The sequence below is a fragment of the Ambystoma mexicanum genome, chromosome 11 (genome assembly GCF_040938575.1).
Source record: "Ambystoma mexicanum isolate Mex_15411 chromosome 11, UKY_AmexF1_1, whole genome shotgun sequence".
Lineage (NCBI taxonomy): Eukaryota > Metazoa > Chordata > Amphibia > Caudata > Ambystomatidae > Ambystoma > Ambystoma mexicanum.
In genome coordinates, this window is record NC_090934.1 from 1,480,588,421 (window position 1) to 1,480,609,957 (window position 21,537).

Consider the following 21,537-nt stretch of genomic DNA (forward strand, 5'->3'; position numbering starts at 1 on the left):
CATGCATTTTAGGTAAAGAAAATGTATGTACCACCTTAAACATGTTAGCATCTCAGTAGGAGCCCTGGGCGTGGCTTCAACATTTTGCAGAGCAGAGCTCAATCTGTTATCCTCCAATTTCCTGAATGAACGCTGCAACCCAACAGTTCTGGAGTTCACCAGGGAGCTGCCATATACCCCGTTTTGATCAACTCCTGACAAAGCTGCTACATTCTTTTGTTATAGAGTTGTTCTCATATGCTTATGGGACCCATTTATTTATTTATACATTTATAGAGCGCCTTAAACCCTTAGGTGAACGGGCGCTAGCAACAAGAATACAAACAACACAAGGGAACGTGCAAGGTGGATCAAACACTAGAAACAGTTAAAAAACAAGATAAAAATTGGGGAGAGGCAGAGCAGGAATAAAATTGGATAAAACAAAGCAAGATAAGAATAATAAAACCATGGGAATAATCAAAGGTAGCAAAAAGACAGCAGAACAGGTTTTCAGTTTTTTCTCAAAACCATCAATGGTGGTCTGAAACCATAAGGAAACAGGCAGGGAGTTCCACAGTTTGGGGGGGGGGGCAGGAAAGTCCAAGGAGCATTTACCTGCTCGCTCAAAATTAACCAGAGGTATCAATAACAAATTGCTACTATTCGATCTAAGTACTTGCCTCTTCCGGTAAAGATTGAATCTTTACATCCCATATCCTATTACATCCAGATAGTGGGCAGAATTTCAATATCTCCAACTTCTCTTTGTTGCGGCCAGCATAGACAAGAACATACTAAAGTTGTATGCACAAAAAATGGAAATTCTACTACGTGGACCAGTGGATTTTCCTGCGATCCTCTTCTCTTGGCCACAACGATTAGCTTTCACCCTGCCCCGGTTAATTAAATTTGGAACCTCAGAGTCACTCTTGAAAGCCAATTGATTCTATCATCCCAAATAAATAAAGTTGCGGGATGCTCTTTTTGGCCAACTTAATCAGCTGAGAAGACGGCAACCTCTGCTTTAATCATCAGGTTCAGCTCATGAATGCCTTTACTTCATCTAGGCTGGATTATTGCAACCCAATCTATCTTGGCCTCCCTAAATTCCAAATTGAGAAGTTGCTAAGAGTCCAAAACACACTAGCTGGAACTCTGATAAAACTACCACAATTTGTGCACACACTTTCTTCATTGGTTTCCAATGTCCAATCAAATGATTGTGCAATCAAATGATTTGCGCCTTGAAACACCATTTGCTGTAGATGCGCATTATAAATACCCAAAAAATAAAATAAATAGTGCTTGGCCTCTACTACCCTCACCCCTCTTCCCCCTCCCCTCCCTCAAGGACCATACTTTATCTTTTCCAAATGTACAAAATATGTACCAGCTAGGAACCTCTGATTGACCATCCTGAATTTTTTCGTGGTTCCCAAAATCCAAGAAAACACTTGGGGTAAGAACGCCTTTTTATTTCCAGCCCAAACTCCTTAGGAACACAACTACCAAAAAGTTAGGAAATTGTTATAAGGACAGTCTGGAGATTGGCTGCAGTAGTCCTTTGATCCTAAATCTAAGCTGGTGTTGCCCTGAACCCACCAATAGCAAGGATATACAGCATTGAAACTGTCATGGCCTGTCCAACCATGGACAGCAACAGGCCACCACATGTGCCCATCAACAGACATATACTGCTGCTTTGCCCGGGAAAGTCAGGGCTTTGCAGAGGAAAGGGGTATCCGGTAATATTATCCCCATATATATGGACGCCATACATAATATCGCCGGGAAAAGGTTGTGGCGATATTATATGGGTGGCCATATATATGGGGATAGGGGCAGCAAAAAAAAAAAAAAAAAAAAAAAAAAAAAAAGATTTGGGGTTGCGGAGGTGTCCCCCGCATGTTCAAAGCAATAATGTCCCCACAAAAAAACGGCCATTTTTCGGCGATATTTTTGTGGGGACATTATTACATGGAACCAGGAAAGGGACAGCTTTATATGGAATATCCAGCCCCGAGAGAGCAGGAAGAAGGTCAAAAGATAGGATGGCTAAAGGACGAGGGCAACATCCTGTGGTATGGCCATTTTAGAGTAATATTGTTTCTTTTATCTTTTTTTTATAATACTTTTGTGCGAAAAGTTTAATATATAACTACAACACACAATAAAAAATTGTATGTTACTCTGAAAGCCATTATGCATTAAAATGCAAGAAAAGCAAAACATATGGTAGACAAATATCCGCTGCGACCTGCCCGCCCAGGACACATCATGCAAGTAACAGAATGTTACTTACAAGACAAATTAAGGTGATGTGTGCAGTGCAAAACAAACAATGAATGTTGTACTTACATCCATATATGATGATCATTGCCCCCACGCAGGTGAGAAGAACATGGTAAGTAAAGAAAAAAGGCTTTCCTTAACTTCAAAGTTAGGACAGGTTCAAAACAAAAGCAAAACATTGGGGTGGGTCCATAGATGTCTATGGAGGGAAAAGAGCAAATAGGAAAGATGTTCTAACACTTGTATATAGGGAATCATCCCGTGTATAGAACTTGACTCAGTGGAATGAGTGCCTCATAGGCCTCCTGTATCGGTCCTACAAGTCTCTTGAGTCAGTCAAAAGAAAAAGCTCATGTTGACTCCTTCCCTAATGGGGTAAGACTTCAAGCCGCCGAGAGGCTGAAGGAGGATGCACTGTGCTGATGATCATGGCCCTATAGATAGTTCTGATGCACAGTGAGTGTCTAGAACTGCAAGCACACATCATACAGGTCTGTTACCATATACCTTAGATAGTTCTAATACACAGTGAGTGTCTAGAACTGCAAGCACACATCATACAGGTCTGTTATCATATACCTTAGATAGTTCTGATGCACAGCGAGTGTCTAGAACTGCAAGCACACATCATACAGGTCTGTTACCATATACCTTAGATAGTTCTGATGCACAGCGAGTGTCTAAAACTGCAAGCACACATCATACAGGTCTGTTACCATATACCTTAGATAGTTCTGATGCACAGCGAGTGTCTAGAACTGCAAGCACACATCATACAGGTCTGTTACCATATACCTTAGATAGTTCTGATGCACAGCGAGTGTCTAGAACTGCAATCACACATCATACAGGTCTGTTACCATATACCTTAGATAGTTCTGATGCACAGTGAGTGTCTAGAACTGCAAGCACACATCATACAGGTCTGTTACCATATACCTTAGATAGTTCTGATGCACAGTGAGTGTCTAAAACTGCAAGCACACATCATACAGGTCTGTTACCATATACCTTAGATAGTTCTGATGCACAGTGAGTGTCTAAAACTGCAAGCACACATCATACAGGTCTGTTATCATATACCTTAGATAGTTCTGATGCACAGTGAGTGTCTAGAACTGCAAGCACACATCATACAGGTCTGTTACCATATACCTTAGATAGTTCTAATGCACAGTGAGTGTCTAAAACTGCAAGCACACATCATACAGGTCTGTTATCATATACCTTAGATAGTTCTAATGCACAGTGAGTATCTAAGACTGCAAGCACACAACATACAGGTCTGTTACCATATACCATAGATAGTTCTAATGAATAGTGAGAGTCTAGAACTGCAAGCACACATCATACAGGTCTGTTACCATATACCTTAGATAGTTCTGATGCACAGTGATTGTCTAAGACTGCAAACACACATCATACATGTCTGTTATCATATACCTTAGATAGTTCTAATGCACAGAGAGTGTCTAAAACTACAAGCACACATCATACAGGTCTGTTATCATATACCTTAGAGAGTTCTGATGCACAGTGAGTGTCTAAGACTGCAAGCACACATCATACAGGTCTGTTATCATATACCTTAGATAGTTCTGATGCACAGTGAGTGTCTAAAACTGCAAGCACACATCATACAGGTCTGTTACCATATACCTTAGGTAATTCTAATGCATAGTGAGTGTCTAAAACTACAAGCACACATCATACAGGCCTGTTTTCATATACCTTAGATAGTTCTGATGCACAGTGAGTGTCTAAGACTGCAAGCACACATCATACAGGTCTGGTATCATATACCTTAGATAGTTCTGATGCAGTGTCTAGAACTGCAAGCACACATCATACAGGTCTGTTATCATATACCTTAGATAGTTCTAATGAATAGTGAGGGTCTAGAACTGCAAGCACACATCATACATGTCTGTTACCATATACCTTAGATAGTTCTAATGCACAGTGTATTTCTAGAACTGCAAGCACACATCATACAGGTCTGTTACCATATACCTAAGATAGTTCTAAAGCATAGTGAGTGTCTAAGACTGCAAGCACACATCATACAGGTCTGTTACCATATACCTTAGATAGTTCTAATGAATAGTGAGAGTCTAGAACTGCAAGCACCCAACCATACAGGTCTGTTATCATATACCTTAGATAGTTGTAATGCACAGTGAGTGTCTACAACTCCAAGCACTCATCATACAGGTCTGTTACCATATACCTTAGATAGTTCTAATGCACAGAGAGTGTCTAAAACTACAAGCACACATCATACAGGTCTGTTACCATATACCTTAGATAGTTCTGATGCATAGTGAGTGTCTAGAACTGCAAGCGCACATCATACAGGTCTGTTACCATATACCTTAGATAGTTCTAATGCATTGTGAGAGTCTAGAACTGCAAGCACACATCATACAGCTCTGTAGGGTGCATGCTCAAGTCTACTAGAAGGGTGGCAGGTAGGCTACATCACAAATCTGATGGTTTGATTTTGTATGAATTGTTTCAATTCTACCATCAACAATTGCTTTTCAATGTATTTCATGTCACAGCATACCCCCACTATACCCCTTGGTTCCTTTGGTTGATTGACAATAAATGTAAATTGTCAGTACGGCGAGAGGTGATACCAAGGCCAAGCCCTTGTTAGTAAATACTGGTCTAGTGCCTTCCAGCAGGGGGCAGGTTAGAGAAACAAAACAAAAAGCAGAAGGCACCACAAAATCAGAGCAGTCTGCTACAGCCAGAGGTAATGTCTCCTGGGCTCAGAGTTTCAAAGAAAGGCCAGGGTGAATTAGGGCATGGCCCATAGTTATCTTTTATTTGCCTATTGGAATCCTTACTTGCGTATGCAAGAGTTACAATTTGAGTTAAGAGCACTTTTCGTGCTCTGTTCTTTCCAATTAACGAGATGTAATTTTAGGAAGTTAGTGGGGCTACAACAATATGTTGTGATGAATCCTGTGAAATCATCAACAAAACCACGGTATTGGCCTCCTCCCAGGTGGCCAGGGAAAGGCAGCCGCTACCTGATCTTGACCCTGGGGTGGTATTACGAGTGAGGTTCACTTGGGCTTCAGCGCTAGAGGCTAACGAGAGAGCCACGAGAGACTCTATGCAACTGGGGCAATCGGCCTGGTAAAGTGCTCCGTTACAGCCACGTGTTCACCCAGTGAGTCAAACGAAAGGAATTGGGGCCCCCGGGACATGTGGCAAAGCTAATGGACACCATTTCAACTCCTGTCAAGTAGAATAGTAGGGCTAAAAGGGTACAGTTCTCCATGCATGAGATCTCAGCCTGGGGAAACCTGGAACCCACATGGCCACAATCAAAGAAACATTAACTGTTGTGTGAAGTAGAAACCATTCCTAGCAGGCGAGTAAACCAGGAGAGGAACAGTTATATAAAAGTGAAACCATTCCTGGCAGGAGAGTGAACCGGGAAAGGAACAAGCTTTGTGAAGCAGAGAGCATATCTGGCAAGCGAGTAAACCAGGAAAGGAGACGTTACTTAAAGGAGGCAAATGTTGTTGTTATGAAGAGTGTGGTGGGAAGAAACTATTTTCTTTACTACTGTAATGAACTGTTGTACAGCATGTAAGGAAGACATGGTATCAACAGTAAGACAGGCACAAGTGATCACAATTCAAGGGTGTTTATTGAACTTTAACAAGGGTGTGATAAACACCTATCTAAACCTAAATCTACAGATGGAAGCGAGCTACGACCATCAAATAATAATAATGCAGTCCTTGTGAAGTCTCGTCAAAATAAAAGGGCCTATAATACTAAAAAAAAACTATTGGCAATCCTTACCACTAAACATACATAGTGAAGGCTAGTGTTCATGAAAAAGAAAGAAGTATTCACAAAATTATATGTCAGGATGTTTAGGCCGTTGGCCTCCCTTCCCCACGTTTTCAGCATGGGACAAGGCAGTTCACTAGACCAAAGCACACACTCTGGCTTCTTCGGCATGAGGACACAGTTCCATTACCAGCATCAGGGCCTTCTGTGTTGCAAGTCTCTTTGCTTTTCCAAAGTCTCTTGACTCAGAGGGCCTAATGTACAAGAACAAAATAAACACAAAGGTTCCTCTCCTCTTTCGAGTATTCAATTCAGGTGTCTCACCCTGGATCCCCCTCAGCTGGGCTCAGATCCCTTTTATATCACAGTCAGTATCGCAGATCCCCTCTTTCGGGCTCAGATCCCCATGTTCCAGTGTTTAGAGAATACCCTTGTTCGGGTGACTCACAATTCACCCCGGATCCTCCCTCAGCCGGGCTCAGATCCTTTCTCTGTTACAATTAGTCAGACCAATTGTAGCACGCATTCAACTAATGAAGACTTTTGAATGTGTACTGGATTTAGCTTGACCCGTTGCAGGACCATGTTGATCTCAAATTTCCCCTTTCAATAGTTGCCAATTAATTGGATACCTGACAGAGACCTTCGAGTGAGCACCCATGTGGCGCTGGATCACTCTGTCTATGGTATCTTATTTGGCATCTGTGAGAAACTGGGACGTTTCTCCCAGGTTCTTCCCGGGGATCCTTTGTTCAGGTAGCCAGGAGAGGGCCATCACTCTTGGATCCCAACCCTGGGAATGGACGAGCGGTGGTGGATCACCTGGGCAGGAGGTCCTTGGAGACTGCGAGAGGAGCGACCTTGTGCGAGACGTAGTATACCATTGTTTCCAATGCAACTTCTACCCGATATCCCAGTAGTCTTTATGGGATGTTGTCACCAAAATCCCATCCCACCCCCAGCACTTTCCCTTACGGAAAAGATGGAGAAAACAACAGGGGAACTCCAAATGACCTCTAAAACCAAATACAAATTTTACCTCGCCACAACACTACAACTCCCCTATCCCATTCCCCTACTGAAATCCACAAGGACTGAGATTAGGAAGAGGCAGATGGGAGTCATGAGGATTAACCATAGGAATCCATGGGCAATGGATTCCTATGGGCAGTCTCCATGTTGTCCCGATAATGAGGTCAGGCAGAGTCAGGCAGGGAGGGACAACTATTCACACCTGACTCCAATTAACTCTAGCTCGGAGTATAAAAGCAGCAGCCAGGAACAGCATTGTAAGCGAGTCAGAGATGCTGGAATGTACCGGAGAGCAGTAGAGTGCCCTAGTGAGCTGGAGAGACCTTGGGAGACCTGGAGGAGAAGGGGAAAACCGGCCAAAAACTGGCCCTACTACCAGGGAGCAGATTGCAGTGTGGAGGAGGAAACTGTCCCTCCAGAAGGCAAGACCAGGGGCAGCTGGTGTTGCCTAGGGGTACCAACAATTAAACTCCTCCCCTGGGCCAGGCAGGCGAACCCAGGTCTCTGAGGGGCGGAGGGAGAGACCCTGACCTCCTACAAACATCCCATTTTGGCTCCTGCAGCTTCCAATGATAGAAAGTGCAATTTTCGGGGAGCAAGAGGAAGTGGGAGCAAAATCAGCCCAGTGCATTCTGGCACTAGAAGTCCCAAAACCTTTTTTATTAAAATTGTGACTTTTGCAAGCAGGGTCCGAGCCCGAAAGAGGGAGGCCTTTGAGAACCTAAAAAGGGGTCCGAACCCGGCCAAGGGAGAACCTTGAGGAACTCCAAGGATGTTCCGAGCCCGACAGAGGGAAATCGAGTGGTCAAATAATACCTTCAAGACCAGCTGCAGAGTGTTCTGGCGCCACATGGGTGCTCGTGTGAAAGACTCTGGCTGATCCCCCTTGGTTTTGCATTGAAACTACAAGAACCAGAAGGCGTGCGAGAGCAGCAAGAAGAATGTCTTCAATGTTGCCACCATGAGTTCCTTACATATACTGTCAGGCGTGGTTCAACATGAGTTCCTTAAACCTCCCAAAGTTCAATCGCTCCTTTGGTTTTCAATTATATTGGCATTGTTTGTCTCATGTATTTCACACGCTAGTCTCTACATTTCTTCACACAATGTTGCTGCTTGCAACCTTGGTTCTAGCATAGGTAGGTTTGATATCAGTCTCTCAGACTCACCGCTATGCTGTCTTTAATGGTGCTGCTTTATTGTAGGAGTAAAGGGCAGTACCACAGCGGCAGCCGATCCTCCCCTCCTTGGTTATCGACGCGGCAGAACCCCGGGTACCTCTGACACACAATGCTTTGTGAAAGTAATGGGCTGAAAAGGTCAAGGGCACTTCCCTCCTTGTAACCCTCTCTGGTCTCGCCATCTTTCTCCTTGTATTAAACTGCCATCTTGGAACCGCTGTTTCCTCGTGTGCTTTGCCTCGCTCAGAGTGTGCTTTGTGCTCCGCCTTTTATCCGTGTGGGGAAGTGTGATGGAAGTCAGGTGGGTGTAACTATCAGTAATTGCCTGACGTTGACTGACCTTTGTATTGGGACATGTCAGGTATACGGCTCTGGTGTTAGTCCGTTTTCGCTGACAGTGATCCGTTTGTGAGAAAGTGTTCGAAAGGGGGTGTAGTGAGGGGTTGAGTTCCTAGGTAGGATGGAGAAAGGGTTTTACAGGGAGGGGCATACCGTGTCTCACCTTCCGGTGTCCCATCTTCACTCCCCGAAGACCCTCATCCAGGTGATCTTCCCGCACTGGTCCACCTCTAGGAACTGGATCCAAAAGCGATGGCTGTGTCCTAGCCACCTGGATGACAGATCCCTGGGGACTAGAAGGGGAGACACCTTCAGGTTTCTCACAAGCATGAGAGACTTACTTTGCCATTCTGACAAGTATATTCTACAAGAAAGATTGTTGCTACATTTCTTTTTGGCGTAATCATTTTTGGCATCTTGAAACGAAGATCGTTGTGAAAGAAACAGTTGCTTTGGAAGGAAACAGTTTCTTTGGTTTTGAAACAGTGTTCTATGGAAGAAACATTTGTTTTAACAAGTTAAGAGACAATTCATCTATTACCTGAATAGAACATTATTGGAACAGAACTTTTTCAAAGGTCTTCCTGAATTGATCAAGGTGAAGGGAGTTCAACCCTGAGCACAAGGATTACTTTATTGGAGCTATAATTCTGAACTATTGCACATTTTTGTTGATCTGGAAACATATACATCTTCCTTGCACACTTTGGTTCGTATATATTAGTGTGATGGTCAGATACAATCTGGACACAAGGTTGTGTGAGGGGTCAGTAATGCGAGGCAGACAACTGCTTGTACTTTTCTCAAAATTAAGACATTTTATTAAAGAAAAAGTTTACAAATAGATCCTCACTTGACCTACTCTATCAGGGAATTGCCTACCTAGTCTAAAGGCTAAGGGAATAACTCCTAACTTAGACAAACTGGCCTTCACACTAAGCAACAAAACATTCAAGGCAAATAATAAAATAACATAAAATGATAAACAATGATTGAACAATATTTAGATGACCTTCACCTGTCCTGGGTAAATCCCTTCCCCAGGGGTTTAAAGTCAACTTCAAAGTATTCAAACATGAAAAGAAAAGAATTGAACTAGTTCTAATCAGTCCTCCAAAATGTTCAAATGAAAAGAAAAGTCATAAACCAGTTCTTGTAAGTCCCAAGTGAAAACAAAAGTTCATCAAACATAAATCCACTGGTAGCAGTTCTCCAGATTTCAGTTGAAAAGATCCCCTTCCAATTTCAGCCAAGAAAATAGCACCAATGGTAATCCTGGACGTCTTCTTTTCAAGATGATTTGCCATAGTTCAAAGAATAGATAAACAACTTCTTCTCCAACTTCACACGTGGTTATAACCTCTGCAGTACATTTGGTATCATTGTCAGGATGTTTATCTTTGGGTTCTTGCGCTCCTCTTAACAACCACCCCTCTACTACTATTACCGTGAGAACAGTCTCCTTTGTCCCACAGTATACCATTACTCCAAACAACTTCAATGTGACATCAACTGACAGTTGTACATACCACCACAGTTCAGGTACTTCTGTTTCTAAATTGTTAGGCATATAAAGACAAGACACTTCGACCTCTGCAGGTAGGCAAGGCTCTCTTCTTTCCTATGCTCCAAGAACAGGGCAGCCTCTTTGCCTCTTCTATCTGTCTTACTGCCACAAGTATAACCTGCCTCTGCCCCAAGACTGACTTTCTCTCACCTTCAGCAATCTTCAGCATTACAGATTATTTTCTTAATCTTCTTTACAAGCACCAAGCACCCTTCCCCCGCTTCATTCACACCTTCTTGGTTCCAGTAATTACCCAGAAGCTGTAGTGTCACCCTTCCAGCTTCAGGTAACAATGCATCACTTGTATCAGAGGACACATGACCTTTAACAACCTCACAGATCAGGTGGATAGATCTAATTAGGACTTGTTTCACTATGGAAAGGGTTCGCTTCTTGGCTTGCGTAATGCTTGTTCTTCTCGTCAGTACAACTAATTTTGGAATTAAAGAATGATTGTTCAGAATACTACAAGGTTCAGTCTTCAAAGGGAAAACAGATTTAGGTGCACGCGATCGCTCTTTAGATAAATCTTTTACCTTAAAGGGTTGCAAGTAATTGTATCCCCGTACAATATCACAGAGATGATTTCAGGCTGCTTTCAGGAAACACAACTGGCCACATGCGACCTTCCTTTGAAACTGTATTCACTTTTATCCCTGTGAAAGTCCACGTTAGCTCTTGGAATGGGTTTCTCAAGCGTTCCCTTCTCAATTAAGGACACGCTACCACTCCAGCAACACCAAGAAATGTTCAACAATGGAAATAATGTGCTTTTCTTCTTACGCAAACAATGCGGCTTTGACTATTAGTGCACGTGCTACATTTCCATTGTTAGAAAGGATTTTAGAACAACAAACAGCTTTTACTCACTTACAAGTATATGCACGCTATTGTAGAGCTGGATACAGTTACGGGCAAGGCTTACTGAGTGAACCTGAATGCTGAGCTTCATTCGCCAGTTCCAGGAACAATGCGGTTGTGGGCTGCTTCACTTTCCGGATGTCTTCAACTTCTACTACTGATTTGGGCACACTTGGGACCTACGCCCTTCTGCAGCACGAGTGTCTCCGGTCCAGCCACACCACCTGGGAGTCTTCTTCAGTCCTCAGTCCCTCGGCTCGCCTTCTGCTGCGGGACTCAAGCTTCAGCATGGTAACGGCGCTGCAATCACAGCAACCAGGTACATATGGGTAAAACTCCTCTATCAGCATGTCTTCCTCGGTGCAGCCACGGCAATGCAGGTTTTGAGAACACAGGACCCTCTCAGAACTTGCAGGTAAAATCTGCTATGTCAACGTTCCGCAGTGCCTTCTGTGATCACACTTCCTCATGAATTGCCAGCCTTGTGCTCTTCTACTACTGCTTCTACTGTCAGCCTTCCAACTCCTGTTCCAGCTCCTTCCTCCACTCCTGCTGCAGCGTTTTATGACTCATAGGTTTGGTAGATGACTTCAGGTGTGAGCCATTTGTTTCAATTGCCTGACTCCTGCAATGGCTCTTAGGCCTAATAGCCTATTACATATACATGCCTCTTCAGCCCTCTTCCTCATCTCGGTCCCTATCGGATTCTGGGACATGTAGTTTGTTTCAACGAAGTATGTTTTTTCTACTTCTCGAGTCCTTACTTCTTAAAGTTAGATTTAATTCCCTTAGTAATTCTACCAGAGGGGCTGTAAGTTGTAACTTTACTAGGGCCTTGTCTCTACCCAGGTGATCCTAACCCAGTACACCACCGGCAGGTTTGGGATCAGGAAGCGTCTGCCTTCCCCTGGCCACCTGGGAGGAGACGTTAGGCGGGGTTTCAGTGAGGGAGCCGCAGGATTCGTCACAGTCGACTTTCTTTAGTCTTAGTTTGCGAGGCAGGGACATTCATGTTAGGTTAGGGACAGATGGGCCTTTATCCCATCCCCTTTTATTTTGAATAAACTTGGCAAATGTTAAAGGTATTTGTACCGCGCACTGTCACCAACGGAATTGGTCCCCAGGTGCTCTGGCAGATCTGTAAATGATAAGGGGGGGATTGGTTAGTAGTGCGAAGAGGGAGTAGGATAGTGAGAGAAGTGGTGTTCTGTTGGCACCTTCAACTCGGTGTACACCGGATGCTGAGCTTTGCTGCGGGTATTGGATCGATGTCAGTCCGCGTGTGCTGTTGCTCCGGCTTATGTGTTGTTGCAGTGTTGTGAAGTGCGTGCGGCTTGTTGTGCGAGAGATGGTTGTGTGAGTTTTTTGAGTGAGATAAGTATGCAGAGTTTGAGCTTATATTGGTTAGTGGGTTACCTGACCTTTAGCATGCTAACATTCACAGTTTTGTCTAAGTGTGGCACTTGTTGGCCTTCACATGTGGGCATGCCTACATTCACAGTCTTTTCTAGGTGCGGCGCAGGCTAGTGTTTAGAAATCTGTCTAGGTGTGGGCATGCTAACATTCATAACTTAATCTGGATGCGGTGCAGGCTGGTGTTCACAATTCTAAGTGTGGCACCTGCTAACATTCAAGTTTCATCTAGGCGCGGGCATGTTATCCTTCAATCAATCCTATCTAGATGCGATGCAGGTCAATTGTCCACAATTCTAAGTGTGGCCTGTGCTAGTCTTCACGTTTAGCATAGGTGCGGGCATGCTAATATTCAGAGTCCTATCTAGATGCGACACAGGCTAATATTCACAAATCTAAGTGTGGGCATGTTGTCATTCAGGTTTCACCTAAGTGCGGGCATGCTAACATTCAAGGTCCTATCTAGATGCGACGCAGGCCAGTATTCACAATTCTATCCAAGTGCGGGCATGCCAACATTCAAAGTTCCATCCAGATGCGACGCAGGCCAATATCCACAACTCCATCTAAGTGTGGCCATGCTAATATTCACAATTCTATCTAAATGCGTCTGCCGGTCTGGATATGGCTACAAATGTTGAGAAAAGTAGAAACTTTGTGCCCGTCTCATTGCTGACCCCTCACAACATGTATTAAGAATGAGGATCTTCTGGAGTGCTGAAGTCTCAATTGAGAGAATTGTGAACGTTTGTTACCTTGTGTAGTATATTGGTGTGAAAAGAATACCTGAACTGCATTGTACGATGTTTTATGAAAAAAAGTAAATCTATTTCTTGACAATTAAAACAAATTACGAAATTTTAAAACCCAAATTAGGTATGATGCTTGGAGTACAGTTTGTTTTAACCCACTTTTCACCAGCACGCTCCGTGTATTTGCTTTTCAACAGTACGCTCCTTGAAGCTATTTCAGAGATCAGATTATTCTCTATTTAATTGTTCAATCAATCAATATATTTATTCGGATTAGTGCATCCATTAAACTCCAAAGCATAACAGGTAAAAAAACATTATTGACAATAGCATTTCATCGCAGTTTAATTTAATTGTTAATAATCTGACATTTCACTGAACCTCCCTTCACTGACCCAGTCTTCAAGATATAACACTGCAGACACTAAACACACAAAGATTATATTTCCTGAGCAGTAAAGACCATTATGTCAGTTTTTCCTAATTACCCGCTGCTTCGTTCCATTCTACAAATAATAGCACATATATGAATGCAGTGGCATAGATAGGCTGGAGAGTGGGCATGTAGACACTTCGTAGTGCCCACATCAGGATGGTGAATGATTTGCTATAACAATTATGTCTCGGTTAACCTCTTTCATAGATTAGTAGATGTCAGAAAGTACCTGTTCAATTATTTTACAGCTCAGAGGCACGTAAGCACCGCTGAAAATATACGCCATGTCCTTTGGAATTTTCAGGTCGTACTCTCCACCAAATCGAGGAATCTAAAAGCAGAAGAAACATACAGTTTATACGTGAAGCCCTCTTGTTTGATCAGAAGCACGGCTGGTGATGCCATCTCAATTACTGGTTCAGACACAGATTTGTTTGTCATGCAATTTTACTGAAACACATGTAGCTCATCTGCTGTGACACCTCATTGCTATTTATGAATGAAATGGAGGTCAAATCCTCAATGTGACCCCATGATTTGAATGCTCTGTATATCTAAAGCTATTAGCAACTTCAGCAAAGGTGAATTAATTGTTTGATTGGGATTTTGTAATAAACGTTAACATGGCTGTTTCAGAAAGAAGTCAGCTAGAGTAACTCGGTTATTCACCAAGAGATTGCAGGTCGTAATCCGAATACCCTTCCCTTTCCCAGAGTAAGTGACGAGTAAGACAGACACTCGTAGCACCAGGGGAGTTGCTAGGTCTGGAAAAGACCCAGGGCTAAGCTGATGTCGGAACTGTTGGGACTGGGGGATAGCTAGTCTTTTGGCTGTAGCTCGTGAGATTCTATCCGGGGCTGCAACCAAAAGATCAGGGGCTATAGCCCCATTAGCCCCACCCTAGCAACGCCCCTGCGTAGCACTATTTCTCAACTGATAGTCTCTTTCAAGGACTAAGTCGAGATCAAGGGGGTCATTTTCTAAACCCACAGGTCATTCAAGTATGCTCATTAAGCTCCAGTGATTCACTTTAATGATCTGGGCATTTCTGAGTGAGGAGTGTGAGCACGAGCCAGGATTTGCATGCCTGTGTTGCTCTCCAGTTCCACCTTCAGGAAGCACAAGGGTTTTCGGCCCGCAAGTATTTTGGAATCGTTCTGGCTTTTACAGCTGCTAAAAGTAGGGGGATTGCATGAGAATCCACTGCGGACGTTGCAAGCAAAGCATTATTTGCAGGCGGCATTCACATTCTTTCCAAGAATGAATTGGAAAAGTGAAAAGCAAAGGAGATTCTGCCTATGTTTTACTCTTCAAATGTTCACAGCCTAACTTCCGAGCCCTAGCCATACAGAAGCCGAGAGCCCTTCTGTGGTCTAGTCAGTGCAATCTTTACTGCTTTGCAGGATGTGGTAGTGGGTAATTCACTAGCAATTGAATTTTCTGTGTTGGACAAATTCTGATGTGACTTTCAATAGAAAAAAGGTCTTAAGCTAAGAGTTACCTCAGCTTTTGATAAGGAGGCATACAGCAAAGTGTCTGAAACTCTTTTACTCTTCAATGAGAAGTAATCACTATCACGAAGATGACTTTCCAAAACAGAACCCTATGCAGACCTGAGTGCATATATTCTGCTAAACAACAAACCTACATAGACCTTCTTGATTCCCTTTCTTCCTATTGTAGATGTATTTTTCAGATTATGCCCCATATTCGTTCCCCTCTGTCTTCTGCTCTTACTTCCTCTCTATCTGTCGCTGACTTGGTCTCTTAATTTTCTTTTAAGGCTGCTCTTTTACGCTCCCCTCTGTTTCTTCTACCCCACCATTTCTATTATTGCCTCCTCTGTTCCTCCCTATTCTTCTCCACTCACTTATATGGCTGCTGTTCTTATCGGTTCTTAGTCATAATATCGAAAAAAAAGGCGAAAGTCATAATATTGAGAAAAAAAAGTCGAAAAAAATAGTTGAATTTCTTTTTTAATACTTTTTTATTCGAAATGGGAGGGTCCCCTCCCAAACCCCCCCCCTTTTTTTTACCTTTTTTTTTGTATCTACGAGAGCCAAAAAATACATATAAATAAAAAAAAAATAATTCAACTTATTTTCGACTTTTTTTTCCGATATTTTGACTGCACACCGCTCTTATCTTGTCGAAAGCCCGCTGTATGTCTGTCCCTTCTGATCCTCTCCCCTCGTTTCGAATCCCTAGGTTCTACCCTTTTCTGCTCTCCTATTTGTGAGGATTGACTAGATGTCGTCACTTCTCCCAGAGGGGGAGTCCTTTCCCAGGAGGGCACAGAGGTGAGGCTACTACCCAGCAGTTCCCCATAATGCGGGATGATCTCATGGTGAAGGACTCCACCCTGAGGAGAAGGACGAACGCCTGGGTAGAATCAAACACAACAACCCTAAACCAATAGTACTAAGACCAAGGACTCCTTCCCATAATACCTCTATACCTAGTGCTTGTATGTATTATTGTGGGTCTAGAGACCGTATCACTACAGAGACGAAGAAGAATAATACAACCGGCATGACGAATACCAGAGAGGCAAGTACTGGCATGAAGAGGATGCGAGGATACATGAAGAACGCTCCAGAGAACTGTGAGAAACCTGAGGGTATTCTCCCAAGTAAGCCCGGGAATCCCTTATTCAGGTGGCCTGGGATGAACTTGCCCTCTCAGATCCCAACCCTGCGGGTAGACGAGCGAGGGAGGATCACCTCGGTAGGAGAACCTGGGATTATGCTCGGAGAATGCCCAAAGGGAGATGCAGTATTATACAGAGGAAGAAGGTAAGGGGGACGAAGTCCCTGAGGTTGTTCTTGGTTATTACACTTCTACCTGCCTTCCACCCAAAGAAGCTCCCTTTATAAAATCTAATCACCGCTACACCTCTGGTAAACCAACTAGGAGCCCAAACCCTGTTACACTTGGATACTACCTCTCCCAGAATCCCTGTTTTCCTATGTGCAACCCGAATACTCCCAGTCATTCTCCTGCCCGTCCCTCTGATTTTTATTTCCCACACTCCTAATCTGCTCTGATAAAACACTATCTTTGCCACAATTCCCCTTGTTTATTTCATGACAATAATCACAGTCATTCCCATTTGCTTCACAAAGAGGAGCAAGGCAGACTGCACGGCGAGAGAGCTAACTGAGCATGGCAGTTCAATAAGAGGAGAAAGACGGCGCGAACCGAGAGGGTGATAAGGAGAGAAGCAACCTTGCCCTTTCTGACTAAAGCATGTGAAACCTCAGCGGAAGGAATCGTAACACTGCGAACAATAGCTAGCGTGTGTTGCAGCAGATGTCAACGGTACACAAGACCCTCCTCTGCTGATAACCAAGCCATGGAGAGACGCTTGTCCCCGTGGTACCAACCTTGACTCCAGAGATAAGACAAGCCAGGCAGTTCATCACAGCTGGTGAGTCGAGGGGAGAGTCGGTAAGAAACCGAACTGTCTTAAACGTAAAGTAGTAAACGGCTAATTTGAACTGTGAAAGGCTAAAAGAGCTATTAATGCAAAAAGGGGGAAACCAGCAACAGAGGAGTCTAGCACCATGTGGGTGCTCCCTCAGGAAACTCTGGGCGATTACCCGATTGTTGAAACTACTATAACCAAAAGGCCTTGGCAAAGGCAAAAGGGGGGTCAAAGTGGTCATACAGTGGTCTTGTAAAATCCTCTGTACTGTCAAAAGTCTTTGACCCACAGATGATTGTGAAGCTAAGGGAAGTGAATACTGCATCGTAAAAATGTAATGGAAAAACCACGATTGGCAAGAGTGAATGTGAGAAAGGGATGCTGATAACGATTGATAAGATTGGCAAGAGTGAACCCGGCCGAGGGATGTCCACAATGAAGTATATTAAAAGATATTAAGATTAGCGAATATCACCAAGAAACATGCATTGAAAGCCAAAGTGGACCCGATCGAGGGAGGCGAACAGTCGAGTCAGATCTGAACCTGGAAGCGGGAGATCCAAGGGTGAGAAGCCGTCACTCAACGACCCGTTGTTAGGGAGAAGTTTGCTTTCTGTGCTAATCCCCCCCACTGTAGAGACCCCCAGCTCTATTGCTGGACTTGGGACTTTTTAATATTACCTCCTGAGTGAGTGGGACCCTTTTCTCACTCACTCATGTGTTTTTACCTGGTTTGGATTTTGTGTTTTCACTGTTTTTGGAGTCTGACAAACCCCATAGGCATCTGCTTTTTGTATGGTGACACACAGCACCTTCAGTGCAGTGTCACAGAGAAATCCTTTTAGATTTCTCATAAGGTTTAACTACCTTTTCTTGTGTGAACTACAGTTCCCAAGAATAGTAAAGTCACATTGACTTTACTTACCTTTTCACTTTGTAGGTCCAGCACACACCATTTTATGTGGAGTGCTGAAGGGTTACCTAGGAGTCACATATCCTACTCTCTCATGTAAAATGTTTATGTTACCCTCACTACTTTCAATGGCTGGTGGCAGTGATTTAATTGTTCCTACCATTGTGCTTTTCTACTGCAGGATGAACCCTCAGCTGCAGTACTGCACCCATGGGTGACCATTTTGTCAAAACGGCCACCGTCTTCTTTTTTCACCATTTTCTGTTTGTGAGGTCTTGGGTTTTACTCTGTGCGCTGAGACAGGTTTCAGCCCTTTGTTTTTCTTGCCTTTGGCAGGCTTCAGCCCTGAAGCCCGCCTCTGGCTCCAGTGTGTCTGGAAGAACAGGATGTGAGGGAGGTTCCAGAAACTCTCCTGTCCTTTGTCTGTAGGAATGCCTGAATGCAATTAGTCCTGATTAGCTGGCTGGCTGTGCTTTCAGGACAGCCACCCTGATGTGTGATTGACAGCCTAGACCAAAGTATAAACCTTATTTGGAACATCTAACAGTAGTTCTAGGGAAGTCAAAACCTTTTCATACACATTCAGCATATGTCACACAGCTATTCTTGGGGAGTAAAATCCAATGGTTACTTTCACAATTACATTCGGTAATGCAAGGGCAGGGGACTCTACCAGCTGTACAGTGACTCTCAGTAATAAATCACAGAATCAGTCAACTGGACAATTTACGGTTTGTGAATAGTGGAACACTTATTCTAGGTACAGTAAAAACACTTTTGGGATAACACACAGCTAACTCAAGGTAAGTAAGACCCATATACTCTTTCAAGGAGCTATCAGCAACTTGGGGCAGGTATAAACCAAAGACTCTTCTGTGTCTGTCTAAAACGCACAGGGAAAGCAAAACCCAATGTTACCTTTTAGTGAATGACTCAAAGTTATTCTAGGTAGGTAGGACCTAATACAGACTTATTCTGGACAGTCCAACAGCAAGTCAGGGGAAGCAAGATCCAGTTGGGGAACACTTGTACAATTATCCTAACAGGAATAATCTGGTGATACCAACAGTTGGGGGACACTCCTACGATTATCCTAACAGGATTAATCTGGTGATACCAACAGTTGGGGGACACTCCTACGATTATCCTAACAGGAATAATCTGGTGACAGCAACACATAACTTTTGGGAAGAGATACAACCAAATAATAGGTGAGTAATATACCTTCACATCTACTTTCTGTTAGAATGGCAAAACGGTTTCTAAGGAAAGAAATATGTTAAACATACTTTTGAGAATAGTGCATCACACATCCAAGGTAAGTAAGAACTCTTGTAACTGTTCACTCTTAGAGTTACAGTTACCAACAAACTCTTTTTCAAGTAACTTTTAAACACTTATCCTCTTTGTAAGCAAAAGGCCCAATCCTTTACAAGTATTTCCCTTATCCTTGGAGCACGAGTGTTCTCAGTGGCAGAAGGGGGGTCACTAGGATCTAGTGTCCAACAGGCAGTGTCCGAATAGGTTCTTAAGTAGCAAAAGTCAGAGTTCCTTTAGGAAGACTGGGCAAACAGGTGAGTACTTTACTTCTAGAGTTAGAAGAGGGTCCAGGGGCTTCACAGAAGACACGCTAGCAGGATTCCAGCGGTAGGGCTGGGAGCACTAAATAAGAGGCCTCCACATCACAGAAAACACCGCACAACTACACAGGAAACCCAAGAGACTTAAGGTAAGTACATACCCAAGCCAACACAGTACCTCAGCATTGAAGAAGATTTTGCAGCAGGAGAACTTCAGGGTGTGCAGCCAAATACCCGGTCAGTGGATTCCTTGTCATGGTGAATGAAAACAAGACCTCAGAAGGAACTTTGCAGCAGGGATCGATGAAGGCTCTAGGCAAGGTGGTCCTCATGGCTGGATGTGGTTCTGTGGATTTGGCACCTTTTACAGGAGCACAGAAGAAGACAGAACATCGCGGTTGAATTCTTGTTGTAACAAAGGTCCAGCACTCTGGTGATGGGACTTTTCAGATTCGATTTGTGTCTCTGGAGATTCACCTGGATGCCCACAAAGTTTCAGCAAGATTCAGAATTTGGAAGACTGTGCACCGCACAATGGCTTGAGGTCCCAGAGTATTGGGGTATTTCAGCCCTGCAAGGTCGCAGCAACGTGTGGGATGGCTTAAAATGCAGGTCCTCTTGAGTCCAGTGGGTCTCACCAGGCTCTGGCTGAAGGTCGTCATTTTTGGAGTCCACAGGTGGATTGGAAGGAAGGGCTACAGCAGGCTCAGTTTACACTTTTTTTTGGAACAATTTTTATTATTTTAAACAAACAACACTCCAAACATTACAACCATTTAGGACGTTCATGATCAATGTTAAGACATAACATTATTCAATGCTCTCCACCGTCCTCCCCCCTCCCTCCCCAAAAACTCGAGCCGTCGTATCCGTGCCATCCACCTGAGCATCCTCAGGTGTCTCAATTATTGTCAACTCATTCCAGTCTTCCGTGTCATGATTGACCTGGTGGGGGTTTGCCATCGAGGTCACCAGTTGTCTCCAGGCTATCAGGGGGCCCGCCTCCTCCTCCAACTCTCTAGTGACTGCTTCATACCAGGCCGCAGTTTCTGCTTCAGCCCATTTCAGGAGGTCCACCCACCACATCTCCACTCTAGGCCGGTGGGCCACTTTCCAGCACATTGTAATTCTGCACTTGGCCAAGATATAGGCCAGGTCTTTCATTTTGCTAATATGTTTTAGAGTCCGTGGCCTAGGGAAACTCCCAAGCATACATGCCCAAGCAGACCCCACGTCAAGCACCACCCCTCGACTGGCCATTCTCGTCTTCAGTTCTACCCAGAATATCTTCACCTCTGGGCAAGCCAGGAACATATGCAACAGCCCAGCCTCTTCCTCCCCGCCCCTGGGGCATTTCTGTATGACCGAGCCACCGAACCTGGCCATTATGCCTGGGGTCAGGTAAGCTCTGTGGGTGACATACAGCTGGATCTGCTGGAGTCTCGCATTCCGGGACACCTTCTTATGGTACTTTTGGGCTCTATCCCATTGGCCCTCTGTCATGGATTCACCCACCTCCTCCTCCCAGTCAAGCCTCAATTGGAGCAGCTCCTTCCCCGCCTTTGTACTCAAGAGCTCATATATCCTAGACATTTCGTGCCTGCCCTCCGAGACATCATACATCATTTCCAGGGTGGCATCGGGTTCTTCCACTAGTACCGTCTCAGGCCACCTCTCCCTCACCCATTTCATAATGCTGGTGTAAGTGATATATTGGCCCTTATGCACCCCTGTCTCACCCTGCAACCTCTGGAATTCCAACGCCTCCCCCTCCTGCCATATGTCTCCAAGGGTGGCCAGGCCCACCGGTTCCCAGTATCTGCGGACCCCTTTAATCAGTTGGGAGTCTCCCCCACATAACACCACCAACGGGACCTGCTGGGAGAGTGGGTCTGGGTCACCCACAGTTCTCCATGCCCTGCGCCTGACCTCCCAGCCCAGCA

At 44.2% G+C, this 21,537-nt stretch overlaps 1 protein-coding gene across 1 annotated transcript in view; it reads right to left on the reverse strand.

The window, feature by feature from the left end:
* Positions 1-21,537, reverse strand: part of VPS33B (VPS33B late endosome and lysosome associated) — a 312,860-nt gene that overhangs the window by 43,091 nt on the left and 248,232 nt on the right. Inside the window, exon 21 of the mRNA XM_069625205.1 lies at positions 13,904-14,005. Coding sequence (XP_069481306.1) covers positions 13,904-14,005 — 102 coding nt within the window. The remainder of the gene's footprint in view (positions 1-13,903; positions 14,006-21,537) is intronic.